Genomic DNA, 12,415 nt, shown 5'->3' with positions numbered 1-12,415 from the left:
GTACTATACTTTCCCATTTCGATTAGCTTTCGGCCTAATCCAATTAACGATACATAAATAATCCTTGCTCAAACAAAGTGGCAACTCACAAAGGAAAATGACGCTAAACAAATCCAATATTGCACTTTGACTATGGTACATAATATCAAGTATTTGAAAAACCTTGATTGCTTAATATAAAATGCAGGCGTAATTCTAGCCAATCTACCCGCACCTAATAGCAGTACTACCACTATTCTAATTCCCTTTATACCAAAAATAACCTGGTTACAAAATCACAGTCATAACGCAAATGCTCAAGGATTTAGACATCTAAAGATTTAACAAAGCAGAGGATTACTTGAACATTAACTATCTCACTTTAGCAACAATACAATTAGTCATGAACCATATCATATCTCACCGAATAAACTGCTAAAATATTCAGACATTCATCCCAAACAAATACGTAGTATTTAAAGAACATCAGGTCAACCAAACTACGCGTTTACCACAACTATTAAAATAAATAAATAATTAAGTAAGTGTGCACACAACACCATTGCGAGCTATATTACCTGTATTATCACCGATCGAATGGTCTTTATTATCACAAAGTTAAATTCAATGTTCCGTAGGTGATTTCGTTACGGGCTCCTTTCTAAGATGATCTCATATTCTATTAGTAATACGGGAGCCCTCGACAATGATGGAGACAAGGGTTTACTTGCTGATACTGGGATGCAACAACCGTTACAAAACACCCCATTTGTGGCAATCCCAATAAACCCCCACGATCTTGCAAAAATAATTACTAACAATTTGAGTCGCAAAAGCCTGTTTCAACCTATGATAAAGTACCATTACAACGACCAGATTTTACTCCCTTTATATCAAAAGCAAAACAACATTATTAAAAACATATACAAGAAGCAGATTTGAACAAAAAGTACTCCAGTACTTCAGGCCGAGTTTAATCCGAAATTACATGTTGTTCGCCCATTTCTTCGAATCCCGACTTCCCAATTCATGGTACAGTTAACTTTTAAAACCAGTGACCACAAGCACAATAATATGGTCGAAAAGAAGTGCTGAGAGATTAGTAAAAGGATTTTGGGAATTGGGAGACAAATCCACAAAGATAAGTTACAAATGAATGAAACCCATTTTGTCATTTTTCGGCACTTGAGGTCTCCAACAAATGAGGAAATTTACACTAAACCAATAATGAGTAGTACGGTGACAGAGGAAGATATAAGGCCTTGTATCTATATCTACCCAAATTAACAAACCTAAACTCCATTACCAAATAAAGAAGTTCCGTCATGGCACAGGTATACAAACGGCCAGATAAATCAATTATCCCCTAAAGCAACAGAAATGCTAACATATACAATATACTCCGTGTTAAATTCCAAAAACGGAGCATACTCATAAATTAAAAGCTAACGTATATCACAAATACAGGAACTAACAATACTCATAAGTGAAATCAGCAACATCATAAAACGATACGCAACATAAATCACTCGTCTTTTAGATTGTTTCGAATAAACTAAATAACAAAATGATGTTGCAACAATAAGATAATTAGAAGGACTTATCTGAAACATGCGGACAATTGGATAAACATATAATGAACAATTGCTGCGCCGTAAGATACCACTGTCCTAAAAGACGATTCCGCACTACTCCTGGTGCAGTAGAACAAAAGCGGTAGCCCTCCAGGATTAACACAGCTCCGAATTTGTGTGCACTCACAAATCTGAATGGAGTCAAAACATATGCCCAAAACCGAGAGTAATTTGAGGGAGAGAACAGGTGTTTGAATTTTATTGAACTGTGTATTGTGTCTACATTTTGAAAAGGTACAAAGTTTGATTAAATAATCAAACTTTAGGAAAAGCAAGAGACCAAAAACGGGCAGAGTAATAAAGTTTGTAACGACCGCCATTAAGGCTAATTAAACCAACGGTTACGTAATCAATACAGATTCCCGTAACAATGTTTTAACCAAAATAGCCCGGTACCAAAAAGAATATGTAAGGCCCACAAAATCCACCCCACGCATCGCATTCCCACGAGCCCAAGTACCATGGCCTGAGCCCGACTTGGCCGATGCGCGTATGTGGTTTGTGTCCATCCATACCACTCTCACACTTTCTCAAACAAGAGTTACAACCAACCCCAATAAATAAACAAGGAGAAAAAAAAGTGTTTTCAATATGAGATAAAAAATACTCTTATTATTTTACACTCTTTTCTTTGTGTTTTCCAACAAGAACTTCCAACACACTCAACTGGTTTCAATCATATGGGATAAAACAATCTGTATAAAGGACTCCATGGATGAAGTTGTTTGTTTAACATGGACGAAGCATATTTACACAATGGACCCTCACCACCTCGATGATGATAATGATGATGACGACGTTACTAGATCGTTAGATATCAAAGACTATAACGCGTCCTCGAAAATCCCTTCGTCTTTGTTTAAAAACTTAATCAGATGTGATTATGTTGGCTCTTGTAACGGTCTGCTTTGCTTCACCGACATAAAAAGTTCCACTATATACAATCCGTCAACTCACCAGTATCATACAGATCCCTTGATCTATGATCTTAAAATGTTTAACGGCCTGCGTAGGATTATGCGCGGATTTGGTTATGACAGTTGCTCGTACGACTACAAGTTGGTACAGATTCTCGTTTACGATACCCTGGGAAGAACATCTACTGTCAGTGTATACAGTTTCAGAAGGAGAACCTGGAAAAACATGGAAGATTTTCCCTATCAGCATCTAATTGTCAGAAACGACGGGACCATCTGTATTGTTAAATGTTGTCTTATGTTTGACTATTCATCCACATGGAAAAATATATGTTAAATATTTTTAAACATACCCTATATGCTACATATATTGAATATTATATGGGCGTAAGTTACTAGGCCAAGTGGGGTATTGGGGCTTAGTTTGGTAGTATTGGATTATTAATAATTAATATTTTAATTAATGATTACTTTTTTATTAGGATATTATCTTAAGCACATGATTTGGCTGCACAAATTCTTATTTACAAGGGTTATACAATAATTATTGTATACCGGAGTAAAAGTTAACTCAAAATGCTTAAAAGTTATGCTTATATATGTAAAAGTTATTTATTTTTTAGTGATAAATTTTTTCATTTAATAAAACTTATTTCATCAAAATCACTAATAATGTATAAAATTAATCATTTAATCCTTTAAAATGTTTATCTATCAACTTTTTTTTACTAATATAAAAGTTAATCAAAACTAGGTTAAAGTTACAAAAAATGGGTTAAAGTCATCTTGGTGTACAATAAATTTATTGTACACCTTGTGCGTGCAAGACCTTTTGATTTTGCTGTATTTTGTTCATATGATTAGGGATTTAGGGGATACTGGGAGTATATTAGTTTTGAATCCTATCTGCAATATAGTAGAGGTTGTGTTGTTGTGTTTAAGCTCTTGTTGAGGGAGGCCAACCTAGTTGGTTTGTCTCATTTGAGTTGATTAGGTTGTAATATGTTTGGTGGTTTAATATTATTCTTAATTGCGTTCCAAAAAAAATATAGTGGGGGCTAATATTATATGTATTTTTCGTTATTGTAATTTAAAATATAACTTCTAACAGGTATCCTTACAAGTCGTATCTGGAGGTCCTTGACGGATGCTTGAGTACGTGGTTTTCAACATGGTAATGATCACATAGAAATATGGATAATGAAAGAGTACGGCGTAGAAGAATCTTGGGCTTGGATGTACACTATTGAGACGGAAGCTAAGACTATCAAGCTAATCACTCTGTCTAAGGATAAGTGCAGATTGTTGTTGGCTGAGTCGAAACCTGATCAACATTCGTATAGAAGACTAAAGAGAGTTTGTTGGTACGATATTGATACGAGAAGAAGGGTACGCGAATATGAAATGAATAATATGGATGATGAATTTGTACATTATCTGGGGAATTCTGTGCAGAGTAAATTAACTCTCACGCTTGAGAAGCCTAAAGAAGCTGCAGGAAAGAGAAAAACCAGTTCGTTTTCGTTTTCTTTTCTTTTTATTTTTTATTTTTTGGCTAGGAAGAGTAGAAATTTTACAAAAAAGAATTAGGTTTTTATCAACAAATGCAAATTGTACCAGTTAGAAGTTAGAACTGTTGTATTTCTTGGTTTTTTAAGGTAAAAGACTAGAAAACTATCGTGCCATGGTAACTAAACTACTGCCTTGAAAACAAGATTAGGTACAACCGGGGTACACAATTGTATCCACCAATTCGTTCCTTTTGAGTGATGAGATGGAGCCACATAAAATTATGCCCAAAAGAATGGAGGAAATACAAATACATATCAGATATGTATTGGGAAATACATATCAGAACAAAAGACAAAATAGGAAAAAAGACAAAAAAAAAATTAAATGGTACTTTTTTAAATACAAATGGTACATTTTTTTTTACAGAATGGTACTTTTTTTACATGAATGGTTTCCTTTTTTGTCTTTTAGCTATTTGTCTTTTAGTTGATATGTGTGTTTAGATATGCGAAAAAACGAACCCCAAAAGAATGAGGAGAGAGAAAAGGCTAGGAAAGGTAAGAGTTATCATGACTTAATCATGAAAATAAAATCTTCCAATCAAGCAAAAGAAAGGAAAAGGACAAAAAGAGATGGAAACATCGTTAATCTCCAAATCCAGAAAATATGTATATGAAATTTTGATATTTACTATCTTAAAAATACACCATTTTTATATTTAATACCTTATGAAATTTTTATTTTAAATTACTACCATATACTTTCAATGTTTTTTATTTACTACCAATTTACAGTTTTCTCATTTAAAAAATAAGATATGTCTTTCGTTTCTTAATTGTTTAAAGTGATTCAAAGTTTATTATTTTCCTTTTTCTATAAGGATTTCATTGTGAACGGCATTTCAAAACAATTCGTTTGATAATTCATTATATATTTTAAAATTTTACAAATAATATGTAATTAGTTTTACCTTTTATAAAATGTTAAAAGAAATATCCCTATGAAGAAACGAAAGAGATATCTCAATTTTAAAATGAGAAAACTGTAAAGTAGTAGTAAATAAATAAAAATTGGAACATTAAGGTAGTAATTTAAAATAAAAATTTACTAATGTAGTAAATACAAAAGTTGTGTATTTTAAAGGTAGTAAATACCAAATAATCCATATATATAAACTCTAGAAAGCCAAAGAACTCAAGGGGGTTTAATGTCAACAATCAATGGGACTAATGATGACAATGGAGAGTTTGATTACCCCTTAATCAAGAAGATTAATCACTTGATCTCATTGAATTATTAACTTGCATAATTAATTAATACTGAACCGCATTTATTAGAATTAACATTGAATGCATATTTGGACCAAGGGCATTATTTAATTCACAAATATCATTCTTATTTACTCTCATTGATTTCTCCCATGGCTTCACTGTAAATGATTTCTTCACTATAAATGATTTCTTATCAAAAAACTGGTAACCTAGGGCCAGAACCTTGTCTCTGTTTTCATTAGTAGTGAAGTGCACAATATGCAGCCCATTTCCTAGTGCAGCGACTTTATCAACCCCAAATTTACCCCATATCCTTCGCACAAAACCATCTATGACATGTGAGGGTGGATTCGCCCCCAAAACAAAACAAACTACCGATGAATCCCAAAATTGAATCTCATCATGGATATCCTCAATAGTAATTTTAACTTTGGGTTTACGGAATTCAGGTTGTAAAGCATATTTAAGACTAACATTAATCAGAGCATCAAGATTAAGAGGAGTAGCGTAATACGGTTTTTCCAGAAGAAATTGGTGAGGAAACAGGGCATACCTCCGCCACAGTGGGCGCAGTCGTGGCCGTCACATTTCCTTTCACCACCTCTAACCACTGTGGGAACTATATCTTTGCCTCTGATTGTCGGCGTAAATCCGCCAATCCCGACACCGGAGAAAGAACCTCCTCCACTTATGCAACCTCTAGAGCTGGAAGTCGACAAGCTCCGTCATGGACCGGTGTTTCACGGCCGTCGGCGAGGACATTGGCCCCAGTCGGCCCAGTGGCTTACTGTTACTTCCCTTACTACCCTTCTCCTGACAGAGCTCCTGCTATGGCGACAATGTCGCGTGAAAGTTACGCGCACCGAGAGAGAGAAAGAGTTTTCAACTACTCTCTCCGTTTCTTTTTGTTTGTTACGTTTAGACTTTTGCACGTTTATTAATGTATAATAAAGATTCCTTTACTTTTTTATTAAAAAAATAAACTCAATTAAAGTATCAATCCACTAATCATTACAATAACCAATAAGATTGTTTTATTTATCAAAATGAACCAATAATAAAAAAAGCACAAAGATTGCTAACTTAACATACTTGGGAAATTGCAACGATATTTAATGAGTTGAAAAAATTGGACCAATTAAAATAAAAGATGGCATAAAGAATGATAGTATAATAAGTTTATAAAAGGAAAGATTCTCCCACGTAACAAACATTATGAAACACCCTCAAAGGAATACGTAACAAACAAAACGAAACGGAGGGAGTAGGATTTTTTATCAAGTGAGGAACCTTGAACACGTGAATATGCACCACGACAATGATTACAAGCCCAAATTAAGACGACAAGATTTTTCATTGATTCATCTTAATGCAGTTGTGCATCCAGGTACATAAACTGAAATGTACATGTGAACAACAAAATAATACTATGTCGTAGCATCAAAATTAATGATTCATTGAAAAACGATTAATTTCCTTGAGGATCATTTCTTCATGTAAATTTTTTCTACCTAGGTCCTAGTTCAGTGATTGAAACGTCATTTACCGACCAAAATGCTGATTGATTAGAACCAACCTCATTCAAAGCTTTACTCTTTATGAAGAAACCCGGAGCTTCAGGCACCTGAAGAGTAACCGAGTAGCTGTCTAATGTGAGCATTGTTGTTGCCATAGTTGGTCTTTCATCTGCCGATTCTTGAACACATAACAAGCCTATATGTATGCATCTCATAACTTCGTCCATTGAACATGAGTCTCTTATAGTTGGATCAACGATTTCAAATGGCGTCCCTTGTCTCCACTGTTTCCATGCCTGCAAAGTTTAAATGTTCTTGTAAAAACCTAATCAAATATAAATAACCCTTTTTTGCTCTTTCTTTCAGCCAAACAAATATTGTTATTTAGTACTTCCTTCAATTCGTTCATTTTTACTTGTAATGTTTGTCACTTTCACGCATGCCAATGCACAACTTTGATCATTAATATCTTTAATCTCTTTAAGTAAAAATTATTAAAAGTTAATATTTTGAAAATACACATTAAGACGAATCTAATAAGATTCTACATGCCTATGTTTTATCTTACGTATAAATCACCAACAATGATCAAAGTATAATATGTGAATAGTGTAGAAATCACAAACGTCGCGAGTATTAAAAATCGGAGGAAGTAATACTTACATAGCATAAAAGGTCCTCTGCTTCCCCTGATTGATAAAATGTACTGTTTCTTTGGCCACTAATAATTTCCAAGACTAAAACTCCAAAACTATAAACATCCAATTTGTTAGAGAATTGACCGTTCATTGCATACTCGGGCGCCATGTAACCACTGCAAGAGGTGCCATATATATTAAGCAAAATTTCAACTTTTTAAGGATAAATTTCAACTCAATACTAATGGCTACTACCTCCTTTTCATAATAATCTTAATTAATTTACATTTTCCGTTTTAATCCGTTACATAATACTATTTACGTTGTTCTTTACATTATCTCTTTTACTTTATCCATATTTTATCTCATTTGTCTTAATATTGATGCAAATAGTAACTGTAAAGATCATTATGAAACGGATATAATACTAAGTTAAATTCTTGAATTATACTCACTATGTTCCAACAACCCTGCTTGTATTGCCTTGGCTTTGATCCATTACAAACAGCTTTGCCATGCCAAAGTCTGAAATCTTAGCATTCATATCGACATCCAACAAGACATTACTTGCTTTAAGATCTCGATGTATAACTCTGAGTTGAGAATCGTGATGGAGATAAAGCATCCCTCGAGCTATGCCTCGTATAATTTTGTAGCGAGTAGCCCAGTCAAGTAACCTTTGACTTTCTGGATCTGAACATTATAATTTTTTTTTCTTAGGGCACGCTTAGATTGGGTGTAATGGATTATGGGGGTAATAAAAGTCAAACCACCATAATAAAAGAACAATGAAGGTGAATTGAGGTGGTTGCAAGGAAGGGTGGTGTTGTGGTATTGTGATGAGAAGTTGTGGTAGTGGTGGTGTTGTGAGGAGAAGGGAGGAAGGGGGGAAGTAATTACCCCCCAAATGAGGGTAATAATCACCCTAGTGTGATGGTGGGTAACTATTCCTCCCATGAAAAGGGTATTTGTTCCCCCTTCCCTTTTATTTTCTTCTTGCCAACACTAGTTTGTTCCCTTTGCCACCACTTCATCCCCTCATCATCACCTTCAATTACCTTAGTTTGACTTTTATTAACCCTTTAATACATTACCCTCAATCCAAGCATGCCCTTAGAGTAAAATAAACAGAACAATGTGAAATCAAGGTAACCATAGGAAAAGTTCTCGACTGAAATGCAGGTAATAGAAATATATTGTACCGTAGAGAAAATTGTCAAGGCTCTTGTTGGGCACATACTCATATACGAGTAACAATTCTTTCCCCTTGAAACAAAATCCCAATAGCCTTACTAAATTCCTGTGTTGAAGTTTGGCTACTAATAATATCTCGTTTTTGAACTCTTGTAGTCCTTGACTAGAGTTTATAGACAACTTCTTTACTGCTATCATCTTCCCATTTGAAAGTGTACCCTGTGAGACAAGACATAAACCCACTAAATTATTTATAGTATTTAAAATTATTATAAATTATATATATAGGAATGACAACGGATAGGATCTGGCTACTAGATCCAGGTCCAGATTTGTTTTCCGTCCTTGGATCCAGATCGGGATCTTCGGGTCCAAAAATGTTATACATGTATCAGGTATTTCAACTAACACCCAAGTATCGTTCTTCTCCAGTTTCCTTTATGGAGATAAAGATAGAGTTAGTATCAGGTGTTTTTATGTGCATCCTAATGTATGATAGAGTTAGTAACCCATTTACTTGCATACCTTATAGACAATACCAAATCCCCCTTCGCCCAATTTATTCTCGATGGAGAAGTTATTTGTTGCAGACCGAAGCGTTGCTAAATCATATTGCAAGGACTCGACCGTTGTGAAATCTTCACCTTCAACATCATCCAAAGAAAACTTGTCTTAGAATTTTCACATTGGATTGATGGATGGATATGGAACATGATTATAATCAACTTACCAGTTTCAGCAACTTCATAATTATTTGTTTTCTTGTTTTTGGCGCAACAAATGCATATAACAAGTAATGCAACCACAGTAGATACTGCTATAGGAACGACAATGGCAACAATCACAGTCGTTGAGATTCTGTTCCCTGCACATATATGTAAGAGTATTATACAACATGAGAAACACAATTTTTCTATAAAGCAATGGAGCTCATTACGAACCAAACCTGCAAACCAGAAATCGATAGAAGAGGAACGTTTATGGAAGTAGAAAAAAAGAAACATTGGCTTTTCCTCAAACACATCCTACTTTTCATCTAAGTATGTTTTTCAAAGATTTTCATTCTTCTGTTTATTCCAATTTTGGCAGAGAAAAATCTCTATTTAATGCTCGTATATTATCAATGTTAGACCTGATCAAAAGGCGTTAGAACTTAAAAATAATGCATGAAATTAGTGTATTAGTAGTCCTTAATTATTATACCGGGTCACCATAAAAAACTGTCATTCGTCATTAATTAATTTTCAGATGAGGACAAATTTATAACAAAAGTTTCAATTTTGAGTTGTGCAAATCCGGCCCCAAGAATAAAAATTTCGACTGGCCTAAAATATCTTGTTAAAACCCGTAACAGACCACGCTCAAGATGGCCGGGTCTATAAGCTATGAATGAGGAAATATTTTCGGATATCTAATATGTCAGAATAAAAGACAAGAAGCTAAAACCCAAAATAGGGAAAAAAATGAAGTACCATTCACGTTAAAAAAATTAGCATTCTGTAAAAAAAAATTTAAAAAAAAGTATCATTCAATTTTCTTTTTATGTTTTTGCTAAATTGGAGTTTGATATTATATGCATTTGCAAACACATACTTCCTCCGTATTTATTTAAGAGATACAATTGGCCGGACACGGGTATTAAGAAAAAGAATTGAATGAAATAAATTAATAAAACAGGTGGGGTTGAATATATATTTTAATAAGAAAAACAAGTGGGGACCATGTCATTTTAGGGAGTGAGGGGTGGGGGTAGCGTCTAGACATATTATTTAATTAGTGGGTGAGATTGATAAGTTACTAAAAATGGCAAGTGTATCTCTTAAATAAATACGGCCGGAAAAGACAAGTGTATCCCTTAAATAAATACAGAGGGAGTATCAGATATCCAAAACACAAATTCTTATTTACAATGGTTGTACAATAAATATTGTACACCGGAGTAAAAGTTAACTCAAAATGCTTAAAAGTTAAGCTTATATATGTAAAAGTTATCTATTTTTTTAGTGATAAATTTTTTCATTTTAATAAAACTTATTTCTTCAAAATCACTAATAAGGTATAAAATTAATCATTTAACCTTTTAAAATTTTTATCTATCAACGTTTATAAAAGTTAATCAAAACTAGGTTAAAGTTACAAAAAAATGGTAAAAGTTATCTTGGTGTACAATCAATTTATTGTACACCTTGTGCGCGCAAGACCTTTTGTATCCAAAAATACTATTTCTCACCCAAGATTGTTAGAGCCAGTAAACACATTTTCATATCATAACCAAAAAGTAAAAAGAGGGACCCACTATTTAATTACACTCTTTTCTTTGGCAAAGAAGTTGTAACTTGGAAAATTAGAGATGGAGGTATAAACTAACTTACCACGATTAGAATTAGTGGCGGGAGATTGTCGAGGCGGCGGCGGAAGCAACGGCTGAGGTGGTGGGGCGGCTCTGACGATGGACGATAAATTAAAGAACGGAACCATCTCGTAATGAACAGCGAAGCTAGGCTGCAAATATTGAGCACCCTGATTCACCCCGAACTGCCCAATACCAAACTCCAAACAGCTGTTACAATCACTGGGGCTCAAGTCCGGCGTACATTGTCCCAACCCATATAACGTTTGGAAGATTGTATAATTTACAAAAGCCGTCGCAAACTTCTTCTGTGACCCTCCACTTGCAGCTCGAACAGCAATATCGTTGTTCATCATATCACCCAAAAGTTCACTAAATCGGGTCGTATTACCCGTTACACTATTCGTATTTACCAAGGACACTACAGGGGACGAGTCCCTTTGACCGAAAAATGACTGGTTTGAATACCTTACCATACAATTGTCGTACCATATTATAGCAACTTTTCGATTAGGACAATGTGTTGGGAGGTCAGTGGTGGTGGCGGTGGTAATACAGGTTTGGCATGAGGTGGTGTTTTGATCCCCGCGGCAGAGGAAGTGGCCGTACACGGTGGCGTTGCCGGTACGGGAAACGGCTTGATGGTAGCCGTTGGGGTTGGTGGCGTTGGAGGTGAGATAACGGAAAACGGTGTTGAGATTGGTTTGGTATTGGCTATTGTTTGCGAACATAGTTGTGTTCGAGCAATCAAAGCTAATTTGTGCGTTTGTAGATTTGGAAATTAACGATAAGATAATTGGGAAATAGATTGAGAAGAATACTGAAAACAAGTTTATTTCTTTTGTCATTCTTTATTTTTTCCTGGTCTGAGATATCGGATCAAACCAGAATTTAAAATTATTTAAGTTTTTTTGGGTTGAAGTGAAGAGAGGGGTCAAACACAGTACATTAGAGTGATGCGACAAAATTTTATGATTTTGAAAGAATTATGTGTGTAAAATCTTGAGTTTGTTCCCACAAAGAAAAATATGTGGTGATGGAAAAACTCTTGAAAATGGGTTTTGGTGTTTTCTTTTTTGCCGAAATAAAGAGTCATTTCACATGGGGTTTGGTTTAGTAGTTGTTTGACTCGTGAGTCGACTATTATTGTGTGATCAGTCTGCACTGCAGATGGAAACTTGGAATAGTGAATTAGAATTTTCCAGCAAGTAGTCTAGCTGATTGTGACAGTTTGATAGGTGTGTTTAATAATACACCCTCCGTATTTATTTAAGGGATACACTTGTCTTTTCCGGTCGTATTTATTTAAGAGATACATTTGCCATTTTTAGTAACTTAGCAACCCCACTATCTAATTAAATAATACATCTAATTTACTGTTAAGGCACAAATATTGATCCAAT

The 12,415-nt window shown here is 34.5% G+C and overlaps 1 protein-coding gene across 1 annotated transcript; it reads right to left on the bottom strand.

The window, feature by feature from the left end:
- Positions 1–6,648: 6,648 nt before the first annotated feature.
- LOC110797094 (cysteine-rich receptor-like protein kinase 44) lies at positions 6,649–12,089 on the bottom strand. The gene is made up of 7 exons (XM_022002190.2): positions 11,035–12,089; positions 9,393–9,527; positions 9,188–9,306; positions 8,671–8,881; positions 7,924–8,161; positions 7,494–7,644; positions 6,649–7,126 (listed from the first exon to the last, which is right to left on the bottom strand). The coding sequence occupies exons 1-7, from the start codon at positions 11,858–11,860 to the stop codon at positions 6,821–6,823; spliced, it is 1,986 nt and encodes a 661-aa protein (XP_021857882.1). The 5' UTR covers positions 11,861–12,089; the 3' UTR covers positions 6,649–6,820.
- Positions 12,090–12,415: the final 326 nt, after the last annotated feature.

The sequence above is a fragment of the Spinacia oleracea genome, chromosome 6, assembly GCF_020520425.1.
Source record: "Spinacia oleracea cultivar Varoflay chromosome 6, BTI_SOV_V1, whole genome shotgun sequence".
NCBI lineage: Eukaryota > Viridiplantae > Streptophyta > Magnoliopsida > Caryophyllales > Amaranthaceae > Spinacia > Spinacia oleracea.
Note: the sequence above shows the minus strand (reverse complement) of the source record. Positions and strands in the feature narration are given on the sequence as shown.

Excerpts from the sequence above, each read along its gene's own strand:
- LOC110797094 (XM_022002190.2), bottom strand. The coding sequence starts at position 11,860 with ATGACAAAAGAAATAAACTTGTTTTCAGTATTCTTCTCAATCTATTTC. Across the intron at positions 8,882-9,187 it reads GATTTGGTATTGTCTATAAG|GGTACACTTTCAAATGGGAA; the intron begins GTATGCAAGTAA and ends CTTGTCTCACAG. Across the intron at positions 7,645-7,923 it reads AGCAGGGTTGTTGGAACATA|TGGTTACATGGCGCCCGAGT; the intron begins GTGAGTATAATT and ends CACCTCTTGCAG.